This window comes from Empidonax traillii, unplaced genomic scaffold (assembly GCF_003031625.1).
Source record: "Empidonax traillii isolate 1590-97213 ecotype Southwest subspecies unplaced genomic scaffold, ASM303162v1 scaffold391:size1093220, whole genome shotgun sequence".
Lineage (NCBI taxonomy): Eukaryota > Metazoa > Chordata > Aves > Passeriformes > Tyrannidae > Empidonax > Empidonax traillii.
Window position 1 is genome coordinate 1,007,721 of NW_020955584.1, and position 15,641 is coordinate 1,023,361.

At 38.3% G+C, this 15,641-nt stretch overlaps 1 protein-coding gene across 1 annotated transcript in view; it reads left to right on the top strand.

Annotated features, from left to right (window-relative positions):
- HHAT (hedgehog acyltransferase) overlaps nt 1–15,641 on the top strand; it is a gene marked incomplete at its 3' end in the record, with an annotated part of 87,313 nt that overhangs the window by 11,447 nt on the left and 60,225 nt on the right. The window contains exon 8 of the mRNA XM_027893523.1: nt 7,807–7,957. Within this exon, the coding sequence (XP_027749324.1) occupies nt 7,807–7,957 (151 nt within the window). The remainder of the gene's footprint in view (nt 1–7,806; nt 7,958–15,641) is intronic.

Below are 15,641 nucleotides of genomic sequence, written 5' to 3' on the forward strand. Positions count from 1 at the left end.
TAACCCTGTTCTCTCCCAGACCAGGACATGTGGCACATGCTTTCCAGTACTCTTGTGGTACTGTGGATGGAAACACTGCTGTCACTGAAGTATCTGTGCAGTCTCTTTAATTGCTGCTTTATGCAGGTTATATTCGTAACTGGCATGTTTCAAAGCAATTAACTGAGTGATAAGAGCGTTGGGAATTGGGAACAGCTTTGGGAAGAGTGGAGACAGTGTATGTTAAGTTGTCTAAAGGTAGGACCTTCACTTCTCTCCCAGTGACTCCTGTTTTCCTGGATTACTATTGTCCCTGTGTTAACTTGTGCCTGGCAGTTGCCAGTAAAGACGGCTTCTGTGCCTTCCCTGTGGATCAGTATGCTATGGATGTACATAGTCACCAACCTGCCCTGAGAGAGTGCAGGTTGCATCCCTCTGTGCATCAATCCTTTAATGGGTAGAAAGCGTCTTGTTGCCCTATGCCTCTTGGATTTTAGGGGGTTTAAATGAAAAATGGTTGGAGTCCTAACTGGAGGGTCCTCTGAAAAACAGCAGCTTTCTTAAAGCTGTTCTTCATGTTATGTAGAGGAACTTCTCTACTAGGAGAGAAAATGGACATTCATTATTTAAGCTCTTCTGCTAGAAAGTATGAAGTCTACTGTTAAATTTTTTTTCCACATTGAAGACGTTTTGCTGGCTTTCTGACCTTGATATTAGAAAAAACTTGTTGCAGCCACATCTTACATGGACTAAATACAATAAGAAAATACTATGGATCTGTTTTCAGAGTATCCCCTCCACTACTCAATACCAAAATCCCCACATGCCAAACAGATGTCAGAATTTCTTCTATCACATATTCTTCCTCATGTTTAAATTATTTCCTTCAGCATTCTGCACATAATTCTTTAAACTTGCATGTTTATATTGCAGCAAACTGTGGCCATAGTACTGGAGACCTTATGCCACGTGCATTAACAAAAAGCTGTATTACATGGGTCTGAAAACAGTGTCATTTCAAACTGAGTATGCAGGTGTGTTCTGCTTCCTCAGTGGCAAGGAATGTGTTTGGTAGCAAGAATAATGATGTCAGTCTTTGGTATGGAGGAAGAGGAGGTGGTGAGAGCTGAGTTTGAGTAGAGGAGCTTTTTGATTTCCCAGTGCTAAGTCTTTTGGGTAGCTTGAGATATAAATGGTTTTCAGTCATCATCCACAGCTCTTTAGTCTTCTCTGTATAGGGCAGTGGGAATCTTGTCTGGATGTTGGGGAAGGCATTCAACCATATCCTCCAGATAGTATGAGATGGAGAACACAAAATCCATGTGAAATCTCACACTTGTTTCTTCAGTGACTCCTGTATTGTCCTGTGCATTCCTTCAATGCAGTGGGGTCCAATGGTGTACCTCTCTTTTCCAGCAGAAGATATTACTGCTCCCCAAGACCCCCACCAGACATGATAAGCACCTGATAGCACAGTACTAAGGGTTACTCATAGGCTGGGCCTTGGTGCTCTCCTTGGAGTGCCTCATTTTTAAGAACTGCTGTTCGTAATGCCCCTGTCATTGCAGCGAACCTTGGTTTCAAATCGTTCTCAGCAAAGCTGATCTTCTGTGCTAGGAATTAGATAAAAAGCCAGGTGATACCAGGCAATGTAGCTTTCCAGAAACCAAATGCGAAGTCCCACGCTTGGAACAGAATAAGGAATACGATGCGGCTGTATCCAAATGTGTGCCTGTTTGCCAAATCTCTCTGTCCCTTCAGTTTGTGGAAGGGATGTTAATGCCTCAACACAGAGTTAATTTAAAAATGTCAGCTGTGCAAGCACAGAACTGCTATTTATTGGTCCCAGGAAGCCATTGTTTGGAGAATGTGAGCGTTTTCCAGAATTCACAAATCACTGTGTCTATGTTCACAAATATTTGTCTGTGGATAGTTAGCTATTGACATATTGAGCAATATTTGGGCATTTGTGCTTTTTTAATGCTGAGCATCAAATGCAATGTTTGTAGCAATTCCATGATTTTCTGTCAGTGCTGCATCTCATTCTGGTAGCATCAGTCAGATTGTCTGAAAGAATGGCGTGCTTTCAGAATTAAAAATGACACAGCAGGAAGACCTGTATGCCATATTAATGGAAACCATGATAGATCATTCTTCTCAGTTTTTAAAGTTAATTTGGATTAATTTGCTGCCTTTACATTTTACACTGTAAAATGAAGATTTGCAGGCACCAAGAATAAAAGCCACCATGAATTCCAGCAGTCCAGTATCCTGGTGAACTGCAGCATACCAGAGGAATAGCTACACTAGACCAGATCAGAAGTGGTTCTGTTCTACTGAGTAATATTGGATACAGTATGTAATAAAGCCAGGGAAAAGAAAAAAGAGTAAAAGACAGGTAGATTGGTGATCCTTTTCAATATATGTTCTTCAGGCTTCTGTAGCAGAATGACAAATCTACTGACATATAATGGGGAGCTCAATAGCATTAGCGGAAAGAGCTTAAATTGAAACAAGTGATTTTTTTTCCTTCACTATAACAATGTAGACTATAAATGGTAAAATTCACTCTGCTGGGGTACATTGTATTATATAGAAACCGAAATGAATGTTGTATGTCGCTAGTTCATTTCTTTGTGAAGTTTGATTCTGATAAGGCAGATATTGGAAAACACTGCCTATATTTCCCTTATGAGGTTTCACATTTATCCTGTGATGGTGATTCAACACCATCTACTCATCTCTGCTCATCTGAGCAGAGCTTCATGTGCGTCTTGCAAGGTATAGGGAATGATGAAAGCCAGAATTCTGCATGAAAATGTGTGGTTTAATACAATTGTTGCACTGGATTAGTCCAGGGTATTAATAGATAGCTCTATATCTGAAAATATATTTGACTAGGAATCTAGGTGTGTGATGCATAGAAATACATCTGAGATGTACACATGTATTATAGAATGTTGTGAATGGTCTGTGGGTTTAATGTATTGGTCTTAACCATGTGCTGATTTTTTGTTCTAATGAAGTTTGCACAAGTTAGTGTCAATTAACTATCACAGTTTTAACTATTAACTAGGCTCTAGTACTTCAAAAAGGTATTTTCATATGAGTGCTCTGTAAGTCAGTCTAGAATATGATCTGTTCAAGATGGAGCCAAGTAGTTTAATCTGTAAGTGCTTATTCCATGTTTTAATTAGTTAGAAGAAAACATGTTACATGAGTTCCTCCTTGGAACTGAGACCTAGTTGTGTAGTCTTTGTAGGTTGGATGTAGGGTGCTAGTTTTCATGTGTTTGCAGTTTTTTCTGATAAACCCATAGATAGAAAATGGATTTCTGAGTTCATTTTAAGAAGCATGCAGTGTTTTGCTATTAAAATGAGGTGTCTGTGCACTATGAAATACTAAGAGTGATCTGAGACTTCTTTCATCCTGCAAGATTATAGGGAGAAAATGATAAAATATTTGGCATCTTGATATCTGTTTTGAAAACTGGAAATATGAACATAAACCAGAAGTCTTAGTCAGTTTTTATTTTCTAAAATATTGAGTAGTTAATTGTTTTAGAGGAAGAAGTGTGTGTCTGGGAAAATAATTTTTTTTCTAATCTTTCCTGCAGGAGAAACTTCCAGATAGTATTGTTAATTAACCTACTTCTATGACTACCTTTTTTACTTGTGTGTTGTGGCTTAACTCCAGACAGAAACTGAGTACCACACTGGTGCTCACTCCTTTTGCGGTTGGATGGGAAGACAATTGGAAGGATAAAACTGAGAAAACTTATGGGCTGAGCAGTTTAATAGATAAAGCAAAAGCTGAATGTGCAAGCAAAGCAAAACAAGGAACTAATTCACTGCTTCTGTGGGCAAACAGGTGTTCAGCCATCTTCAGGAAAGCAGGGCTCCACCATGCACCATGGTTACTTTGGAAGACAAATGCCACCACCACGAACATCCCCTCTTTCTTCTTCCCTCAGCTTTATATGCTAAGCATGAGCATATGGTATGGAGTATCCCTTGGGTCAGTTTATGTCGTCTGTCATGGCTGTGTCCCCTCCCAAATCCTTGTGCCCTACCAGCCTCCTTGCTGGTGGGATGAGGAGCAGAAAAGGCCTTGACTCACTAAGCCCTGCTGACCCTGTGTTTTCATCAACTCATGTTCAACTTCATGTTCAGCACAAGTTCAAAACACAGCCCCATACTGGCCACTGTGAAGAAATACACCTTCCACTAGACCGGGTTTCTCAGAGCCCTTGGGAATATTCAATGTAGGTGTCTTTAAGGCATGTGTGTGCTTGAAAAACCTTCTGGTTTTCCTTAACCAGGAAGAACTGTCTGTCCCTTGACATCTCAGTTTAGTCTTGTGGAAGTAATTTCATTCTGGGATCTTTATGTCCATTCAGCTTTGTCTAAAAATAAGCACTTAGCCTCCGGGACAAACACTGTGGTATTTACTTTCCTACCACTGCTCCATACACATCAGGATGTTTCTTGCTTCTTGTTTGCTACTGGGATATTTTGAGCTTGATAATATGGCCCCGGATTCTGAGCTGTTATAAATCTCTGCTTCCTATTAGACTTCTGCCACTCGTCAGTAACTCTTTTAAAATGTGACTGCATGTTCCCTGTTTTCTAGGGGAACCTGTCCTAATACTTGACAGAAACAAGCATCTACAGTCATTAATGTCATAGGGTCAATGTAGCTGCAAAAAGGGTAAAGTTGTGATGTTGTGCTCATAATAAAATTGCCTTCTAAGTTTCGGTTGACCATGAGTTTTGGTGATGGTTTATGGACAGAAAAATGCCAAGTATGGTTTGTAATACCTGGATCCAAATATTTTGTTGCTTGCTATTTTTTTAACTTCTGTCAAAAAAATACCAGGCAGAGTTTTGAGAATATGTAGACTAAAACAAATTAAAACTTGTGAATATTCTAATTATCCTTGAAACAAAGCTCTATGAAACTTAAGAAATGCAGTTTTGCAGTAAATTTAAGGTTAAGGAAAATATTCGGAGGTCTATAAATACAGTTTTAAAGCATAGGAAAACCTAGAATGTTTTGAGGATTGCAAGATGATAAATTAAAAGTGCCAACTTTTATAAAAGATATTTACTTTAATCTGGGATTTCAAACATCTTGACTGTTGAAGTGTATGGGGTCAGGATTGGATACTTTAACTATTTTATCCCTTAACACATTTCTGTTTTAAAAAAATAATTATCCTTGACTCCGAATCCTTTGAACAAATTTATTTTTGGGAAAAGATAATTCTGGCAATACTTTTTCCCTTAGGTGTGTTTTAATATATATATATATAAATTGTTTCCAATTTCAGATAATGGTCGTGTGTGAGGAGAAGTTCTTAAGCTTTCTATCAAATGCTAGAGAACAAATTACATTATAGTGCTAATGAATTGGAGAAACTTGGCATTGATCTTAAACTTGTTTTTGATTTCATGTTTTTAAATCGGGTGAAGCAGTGTATTCTGGCTGCTTTGTGCTAGAATGGAGCAAATGCAAAGCAGATGGAATGTCTCGGGTATGCAAGAAGGTTTAAAGCTTGTGCCTGTTACCAATGCAGCCCAGCTGTTGTGTGTGGCTGTGAATCTTGCCCTTGGTTTTCCATGGGTGTCCAGAACTCTCATACTTTTGGGATGAATTCAAGACCAATGAGAACTTAATCTGTGTATTTTGACAGGGACCTTTGCGTTGCTGCTATTGTAGCTCTTAGAATTGCCATTTGCAGAACGGCTCGTGTGTGCCAGGTAGTGATTGGTTATGGGATGTCTGTGTTTAAGATACCACTGCTACTGTGCTGTCTGCCAGTTACAGTAATGACAACTTCCGTGTCTGTTATTGGAGGTGGGTGAAATTTTTCTAAAACTTGCATATCTTCGTATCTGAGAACTCAGAATCTTTCATCTTTGTATTTAAAATCAAATGTATTGATTTTCAAGTCTCGAGAGAGTGAAAGTCTGTTTCCAAATATCTTTCCATCAAACACAGCCAAAGGATTTTGAATTTTACTACTGCACAGGCAGCTGTGATCTTCGTAAGTGGTTTGCGTGGGTGTTGGTGTTCAGCTCTCCCATGAAATTTGCCAGAAAAGAAATTAGATGCTTAATGAGATGGGAATTAAAGCAGAAAGTTGATGGTATAGATGATTTAGCAGTAATCTAATGTGGAGCTAATTGGCTAGTATCCAAATTGTGCTTCTGATTGTTTGTTTCCCTCTGGGGGAATATGTTATTGAAAAGTAGATGGCTGCTCCCCTGAAGTAAAAAACAACCATAAGCTTCATGTCTTGGTATTTTGTTCTAACATCAATTTTTATCTTGTATGTCACAACTGTTTCCTATTTTGTGCATGGATCATACTATTAAAATTAAAAATGTTGGATTGTAGTAGCAAAATCCTAGCCATGTGTAGGCCAGCAGAAGTTTTGCATTTTACATCATTGGTGCCAGAATTTCACTTTAGGTTGCTATACAGTAGATGAATTTTTAATGTTTAACTTTTGGTTTTTGTCCATAGTATACTCATTAGTCAGCAGAATGCAAAAGGGATGCTATTTATATATCCATGGACTTGTACTGCTGCAGTCAGATTGAAAACTATGTCTCCAAGGAAAACCTGCTGGAAGGATTTAAAATTAGGCTAAATATCTAAAGTACTTCAGTCAAATTAGTTAATATGACTGAGGGAAAGCAGAACACTAGCATGGAGAAATAAAAATTGCATTTTTTAGGTTTTTTTCTCTACTGAAGGATAGTAATTTTAGTTTCCCTTCTTTGTGGTGAGATTTTCCTTTTGTCAGTTGTCAGTCAGATGGAAAAGTTCATCAAAGTCGGGTCTTTTAGGAGTGAACTCAGCAGTTTCAATAAATGTGTCAACTTCTGCTTTTTACCGGATTTCTACTTAGTTTATTGGTCAATACCATTTTGTTAAGCAGAAAGCATTTAGAATATTAATATGAATCATATTCTTTCATAATGCATTCAAAGGTTGTTACTTGCATGAGTAATAACTCTGATAATATGTACGATTTTCACTTCACACCTGTGCAAGATGCTACATTTTGTGCCATGCCGTGATGCTGAGTTCTGAGCAAATACACTGCCTGAATTTCTCCTTTGGAAATCAGGCATCTAGAGCACCTTAAGGAGACCTTTGTCCTGTGGGTTTAAAAACTGAAATATGATTTAAGCATTATCCCGAGTGGAGTTCCAGTCTTCTATGCCTTGACTGTAGCAGAAGGGACCTTGTAGGGTGTAGTTTTTGGGGATTCAATCTGACAGGATGTGGGATGTTTGTGGGGCTGTCAGGATAAGCTGCAAAGATAACCATTGTTTATATCTGTTCTGGAGCAAAAACTGTAGAGTGGTTGGGTTTTTGTGGTTTGTTTTTTGTTTGGGTTTTTTTTGTTATTTGTTTTTTTGTTTGTTTTTACAAAGATAAATTTTATTTTCCCTCTGGTACATGTTCATTGCTTATATCATTATGTTCTGATTTTAACTCAACATGAGTCAGTATTTATTTTCTTCGTAGCAACACCCGCAGTCCAGAGATTTTTTGAAGCTTGAACTAGAGATGCATACTCGTGCCTTCATATTGGAACGATGGTATTATTTTGTGTGTGGGCCTAATGTCATAAGTGCACGTGCTTTTGTCCTGTGGCTGTTGCAAAAGTAGCTAGTGTGTATCCCATCAACCGATGATGCTTGCCTTAGTTCTTTGAATAATTGCTGTTTGGAAGTAGTCAGTATTAACAAGTTTTAAAAGTATTTCAAGCCTTGTTTAAAGTATGTGTATTTTTTTTTTTTTTTTTAGGTGGCCTGGCTCTAGCTCAAGTACTGTTTTTTTATGTGAAATACCTGGTTCTGTATGGTGTTCCTGCCCTTCTCCTTCAAATGGATGGACTCAAACCTCCAGCTCTGCCTTGCTGTGTGAGCCTGATGCACAGTTTTACTAAAATGTGGAGGTTAGTCCTTATTGCTTTTCAGACAGTTTATTACTGATACATAGCAGTCAGTGTATAAGAACATATGTGTGTGTTCATGTTCACATACATGTTTGCTTTCATGGGCTTTTTCTCTTACCCCCTGGTTCTTCTTTGGTACTTTTTAAATGAACTTCACTTTGATGGTTACATTTTTCACTCTGTGGACAGATAAGGCCAAGAATCTCTTTCACCATTTTCATCCTCAATTTTTTTCCTTCCAGAGAAGGAAGATAAATGCTTGTTTGATCACATGAAGAAAGGTGTAGCTATAACGCTTTAATATATAGAGTAATATGGTAGAGGAAGTCTTCAAGACACTAGAGGTACTATGAAAATGGTATTTGTTTATAAAATAGGATGAATTTCTGGATCTCTTTTGTTGTTAAGGAAGTTTCAGAAAAATATTTCACCATAAACCTATGAGTTTTGAATCATGTGGTTGCTTTAAATCAGCACTGACTGAAGTCTTTTCACTGAAAACTGTCTTCCTGGGGGAATTCTGCTTAATAATTAGCTTCTGTATAGCAGTGGATTCACTTGACTTCTCTCCTCCCTTGTTCTTCTCTGCACTATCCAATATTCTTTCAGTCTGTGGGATTCTGTGCCCTAGACGTCTAAAAACATTCCTGAAATGATTTAGACTTGTCAGCTTTTTAGTGCAGAGACTCCTCATGTTATGTTAATGCAGAGCCTCTCAGAATGGTGCTCACCCTGTCTTGTCTCTGACTGCTTTGCAATATGAATAAAGCTTTTCATTTTAGTCATAAAAACAGTTGGCCTGCTGTTATCAGTTTTATTGGATGAGATTTTAATTTTGTTTTCAGCTTGAAGCTAGCTGTAACAAGAAAGCTTTATAGTTTATAATAGTTAGGCACTGTAGATCTGTAGTATTCAAAGAAATGCAGCAGGCCATAGAGTGCAGAACACAGGTGAACTATTAAAAATTTTTTGAGCTACTAACAACTGCCTTGGTTTAAATGCTCTTTCAGAGTTTGAACTTAAGACCTACAGAGTTAATACAGAAATCTATCATTTTTACCAGGCACTCTCATTAGAGCGGCATCTCTTGGCCTGCTGGCCCGTGCAAGCAGAGTTGCAAACAGTAGCATTTTTTTCCTGTTTCCAGTTCTTATTCCAGGGAATCTGTGTATTGCTCTGGAGGTGCCAAATGAAAAGAAACTTTGCAAATACCAATGACACTGCTATGCCAGGTAGTTGTAACAGGCTGTGAAAAGGTACTCAGCTCCTGCAAATATGTGTGGTGTATCACAGTAAAAACATTGTGTTTCCCTTAAAAAAAAATAATCATAACACTTGTTAGAAAATGGAAACTAATATCTAAGGAGAATACCTAATTATTTCTTTATAAAAGCAAAAAATGTCAAGTGCTGATATTTACCTCTTGCTTAATTATTTAATTCACTGTCAGAAATAAAAAATTATCTCATAGATTGAACTTGTTTGTTTGCTTTGAGTGTTGAGAAAAGTCAGTTAATATATACCTGATTTTATTTCTTGCTCTCAAAGTCCTGAAGGTAGGAGAGCTTTCTGTAGCTGTGCTAGTGTTATGGGTTGTTCACAATTATCTAAGAAGTTTTGTGAATGCCCTGAATTATGATGCCCTTATGCCTTTACAGTTAAACTCTTCAATCACACTACCCAGAGGCTTTGGAGTCTTATGTGGTGTATTGGCACATTGTTACAGGAATGTCATGTTATAAGTAGAAATAATAGCCTTTGTTTCTGAACTGTATGACCCAACAGGACAGGAAGTTAGGAAATTAGGGGTTTAGCATAAAAGCCAGCAAAAAAAGGGGGAAAGTAAATGGCTCATGTTGAGAAACCTTCAGAAAAGTGACACTGTTTCCTTAAGATGCTAAATAGGTTTTTCTAGTTTGTGAATACAAGGACTTTTATGCGGATGTTTGTAACAACTTTATTAGAGTGGGTCAAATTTATATGTTAATAAGGCAGTGCCTAGTTTTAAGCTGGTGGAGTGAGATGTGTACCAGACTTTGCTTTCATAAAACAGTAGTCTGGTAAAGCTTACTAAAAGCTTCTAATGGCCAGATTGGGAAATGGAGTGTCCGGGAATGGTGCAGCTGATATGGAGTACACCGCTGTTACCTGGCTGGCATCAGTGACACTGCTCAGAAAAAAGCGCTTGTGTATGCTTGGCTCACTCTTACCCTTCTTGCTGGTGTCCACTTGGGAATACTGTCAGAAACAGGGCTTTATGCTGGCTAGGCTTTCGAAGACCCATTTGTTGTTGTTTTTATGTCTCAAAACTTTCAGCAGTGCAGATCTCGAAGGAGAGAAGGTAGCCTGAAGAGAAAGGCAACATGAATGTCACAGTGTGAGGAATGCAAATATGCTACTTAGGAGTCTTCCACCACCACCTGGTGTCCTTTAAGCATAACAAAGCTTTTGATCTGACCCATCCAGGCCAATGTCACTTATAATCGGTACGTGCTGACATAATTCACTGTGATACAGCAGGTGGAAGAGCTTTCAGTCAGGAAGGTAAGAAAAATACCGCAGTGTGTCTAAAGTTTCTCTAGAGCTGAAAAGCAAAGCAGGAATCAAAGGACCAAATCAAGTATTCTGTTTCTCTGTTTATGGTACTAAACAATAAACTAAATTTTGTCCGTTCAGACCTAAAAATTAAAGACTTTAATTAAAAAAATTATCAACCTTATAGTAGGTTCTCTCTAAGTCATATTTAATGTAGATAGTCTCTCAAGTCAAAAAATTATCAATCTTGTTTGCTGTCTTGAGACAAATACAGATGTTGAATGTGTTACTGTGGTTTCATTTTACCAGGGTATCATTAGCTTTCTAAATATGCAGCTGCATAGCTAATAAATGCATGATAAATGTATTGCTATTCAAAACCTTTATTATAGCTGTGAAACAGTCTCTGAGCACCTGATTTCCAGAGAGGATAGCAGTTCAGTAGCACACGAACTTAGTTTTTAATGTCAGCTTTACCTTAAGTCATAAGGAGTTCAAATTTAGGTTTTGTCACCGAGGTTAAAAGCAAGGAAATGGATTCTAGGAGAGAACCAATGTTGCTGGAAACTTGCAAGTGCTTTTAAAGAATTAGCCAAAGCTGATGCCTGCCATACAGCTTTTCAGGTGGGCGTGTGAATTCTGTAGTGCAACTGGAAAAATTTATGGAAATTTGCAAATTACTTCAATATGGAAAAATATTCTGGTGGAAGAGTAATGGTGTGGAAAGTACAGTAACAACAGATAGTACATAACTAAATCCTATATCAGTTTTGACATTTTGGTAAATGACTTTGGCAATTTATTCCACAAAGAAACTTGTCAGTTTGTAAATTAGGACAACAGACCCACTGCTGTTTGTGGAAAAAAAAAAAATCTTTCTTCTATTTTTATGTTTCTATGCTACGTTACTGAGTGTGACAAGTGCTCTTCTGCAAAGATATTGGACACACTGACTGGATATGTTTTGACATGCCGTGGGAACAGCATGGCATAAGAAACCAATTATCTCTGGTCGTAGACTGATTTGAAATGTGCAGAAGCACAACACCTCTTGGTGAGGCTGGAGCGCTTCTCCTGAGAGAGTTGGGATTGTTCAGCCAGGAGAAGAGAAGGCTCTAGGGAGACTTCATAGCACCTTCTAGTACTTAAAGTGGGGCTTACAAGAAAGAGGGAGAGAAACTTTTTTTACATGGGCAGATAGTGATAGAACAAGAGGGAATGGCTTTAAAGTGAGAGATTTAGATTAGATGATAGGAAGCAATTCTTTACTCAAAGGTAAAGAACTGGTGAGGCACTGGAACATCTTGCCCAGAGAAGCTGTGGGTGGCCCATCCCTGGAAGTGTTCAAGGACAGGTTGGATGGAGCCCTGACCAACCTGTTAGAGTGGAAGATGCCCCTGCCCACGGCTGAGGATTTCGGATTAGATGGTCTTTAAAGATCTGTTTCAACCCAAATGGTCCTATGACCTCTTCTTTGTCTTTCCACCTTCAAATTTGTTCATTCCCAAGTATCTTATCCCCAAATAATTTGTAGCCCAGTGTTTTTGGGACAAATTGTGCTAAAATTTGATGCATGTTTAATATAGTTAGTCCCAGGAAGGGCAAAGGCTTTTCAGGAAGGCATTAGGAAGTAGTGTTTGGAAAGTAAATTTCTCCGTAAACAGAATTTCACCTGGGATAAAGAAAATGGAGTTGAAGAAATGCTGCCAGAGAAAAATAAAAGATGCAATGATAAAGATCTGTCCATTTTCAAGTACTATGCTATAAATTCTAAATTCCACCTTGTATTTAACACCCTGATACTTGACCAGAGAAAAGTCTGATATGTCAACCCCCCAAATTCTTGCATGTTAACAGGTGGACTAGGAGGGCTGTATTTTGCATGTACAGACACATATTCACACTTCTGTATAAACATATGTTAAGTTTATCCCGTAGACATTTTGGTGGCATCCAAAAATGGCATGTGGGTTATGATTTGCAAGAGATGGTCTGCAATTCAGTCTTGTTTACCTGCCTCATTATACTGCTAAAGCACTGTTTGCCTTACACGAAAAAAATGTGCAAGGTCTCAGTGAATTGTTCCAAATTATGGATTAGAGTTTTGCTGGGGGCTGATCACATTCTTTGCTATAACCAATCTGTAGAAAATGAATCTACAAATGATAATTTAAATTTATCTGCATCTGTTTCTTCCTCATCCTGATGCTTTTTGTCTGCATTTACTGTTGTTCCTGAAACCTTCCTCCCTCTGGAAATGGTTCCTTGTGTATGTCTATCAAAAAGGACTGTACCAGGGGTTTTTCCCTTAGTTTCAGATTCTTTTCTGGGAAAAGACAAGTCTGATACTGATGTTATGTGTGAGTGTGAGCACAAGAGATCACTGTGACCACATGCAGTAATTTTGGAATGATGAATAGCAGGCAAAAACTTCTCATCTTTTATTTCTGACTTAAATTCCTGATAATATTTATTCAGTTGCCTATTCTGGGCTTATGGTGAGGACTGGAATAGGTTTTTAAGCAAGGAAAATGGATTTCCTGATCTGTAGAGGAAAGGTAATCACTTCAGTGCATTTTCATCCGTGCGTTTGAATAAGATCAGAAATGGTGTTTCTGTCAATGCTTGATTTGGGAAGCTTACCCCCTTAAATTCCCAAATAGCCAGTGTCTGGCACAAGCTAATGCGAACATAATTGCCTGTAACAATAACAACTTCAGCTGTGCTGCAGATATGTGTAGTCAGGATGACATCCCTGCCTCTGGGCTTGGAATAATGTGCCTTTACATGTTTAGGGGCTTGTACTGTAACAAACAGGGAAAGGTTCTTTCTTTCTATTTGGGTATTGTAGTGATCTTTAGTTGTGGTGTTTCTGGATAGTCTGATGGATGATCTGAAATTGGAAGGAGCAGATTCTCTCTCTAAATTTCTCCTTTCTGTGGGTTTAGTTCTCTGATTATATGTTAGTAATAACAGCAAATTGCTGTTATTGTCGTGCTTTCGTTTGGAGGTCATTGCAGGGCAAAAAGGAAGGATGCTAAATGATAGGTCAAACTCCTTTATATGTCAGGCATCTTCAGGAGTCAGTGAAGTTACCAATCCTTGAAAAATTTACATGGGGGAAGGAGAGGCAGGCAGTCAAAAGAAGCTCCATATCTCCATGGCAGTTTGAACAATTTCAGTGTGAATCACCCAAAGCCTGCTAAAATGCAATAGCGTATCCAGATCTGTGGCTCAGACCTGCTGCCCACCTTGCTGTGAAAAGGGTTGCAGCAGCAGCAGCAGCAACAGCTGCTTTCCAAAGCTGTAGGAAGACTTCTCTGGGGTTCTGTGCCTGGGGAGAGGATACTGCCTGTGACTTCGAGCCAGGGATGCTGGACCAAGCCTCCTTATACTGTGAACAGAGAATCTCATTTTCAATGCTATAAATGGCCTAGCAGCCAACTTCAAGAGGACCAGGTATTTTCAGGTGATTTGTGTTTATCCTGTAGTTCTAGACAGTTATGTTTTTGAAAGCACTCTGTGGTGGGGAATATGCAGCAGCTTCAACTGAGCAACAAGAAAAGGAAGAACATGCTCATCCATGTGTCCCTTTCTTCTGGAGTTTAGGTGTCTCTTCTGGTATATTTCTACCCTTTGATATCTTCAAAGAAAAAAGTTGTCCAGTGTGTTGTAGACAGTGTATCAGGTAAAATAAAAATGTGTTTTAATTATCTAGCTTCTCACTGGTTTTGATCTGAAAAAAAATGTTAATGCTGCAGATTTCTATTTCAAAATTAAAAGGCATCTTTTCCCCGTTCAGTATTTTTAGAGACGATATCTTAAATGTGAAAAGAGATTTAAAAGGATAGTTGGACTAAGTCGTGTTAAAATGGCCTAGTGCTTATGAAGTAAGGGAAAATTGTATTGAAAATTAGGAATAGAATAAATCAATATTGCAAAAATGTGCAGAAGTCTGTGTTTGCAGACTTAAACATTGAAATCATAAGATATGGTTTGTGTCCTGTCTGCACAAGTAGACTGAAATAGGATCCCATATTGGTAGTAGAAATAACATGCATAAGAGCAGTTTCATCATGGCAAACTTGTGTCAGCATAGAGTGGTGGCTTATGTGCTTTACAATGCTTAATGAATATTAGTTTTCATTGAGAAGATTTTTATGTGCTCTTTGAGGATCCTGGGCGTGAGTCTTGGAAAGGGAAAGGCTTTTTTTCCTTCCATTGCTATGTAGGAGCTAGGCTTGAATGTGAGGCAGGTCTCCCTGCGTGTCCTTGCCACCTTCAACCCCTTGGTACCCCTCAGCAGTATGATTTGGTGTTAAACACACAGCTACTGTGTGGAGTGGAAGCTGAGGTCAGCGTGGGCTTTTGAAGAGAAGAGCCCACCTTAGAAAGGCTGTGGAGTTACACATAGCCTTTAAATGTTGCACCTGTTTGCCAATATCAGAATACCTCAGCTTCTTACCCCAATGTTGGGCATTTAATTGCAGAATTACTGTACATTTTTAGTAGTAGAATAACTTGTTTCTAAAGTTGAACAATAACACTCTCCCTGATTTACTGTACTTTTTGTTAATTGTTGTGATGCTGAAAGCTGGGTATTGATCTGTGACACATTTTTATGTAAAATGTTACTTGAATATGTGAAAGTCTGTAGTTCTGGACCAGTTAGTTCTCTCACTGATAGAGACAAAAGATTCAACTGCTTTTTTGAAATCAGCTAAATGCTACTGTTGCATGCTACAGTTTTCTACTGTACAGCTCAATTTGCTGTTTAAATTAAAGCTTTAAAAGGCTCCTTAAATCTCTTCAGTAGAGAAAAAAAATCTATTTGTTTCTCTGGAGTGTAAAAAGAGGCACAATAATGAAGCACCCTAATACCTATTGGATCTAAATTACATAATAGTTGGAATTTCTTTTGTGTAATGACTGCATTGTTACTGTAATTTAAAATTACTGGGCTTTTTTAACAGTCAAGCTGAGTACACCTACTGCTAATCATCCGTAATTCACTGTAGTTGACATGAACTCTGCATAGATACAAACTATTACTGCTGTTCACATTTAGCAGACAGCACTCTGTTGGCTCACAAACGCTGTAGAAAATGAGTAATGGCTGTTAATAAACTTGTTTGTTCTGTTTGCAATA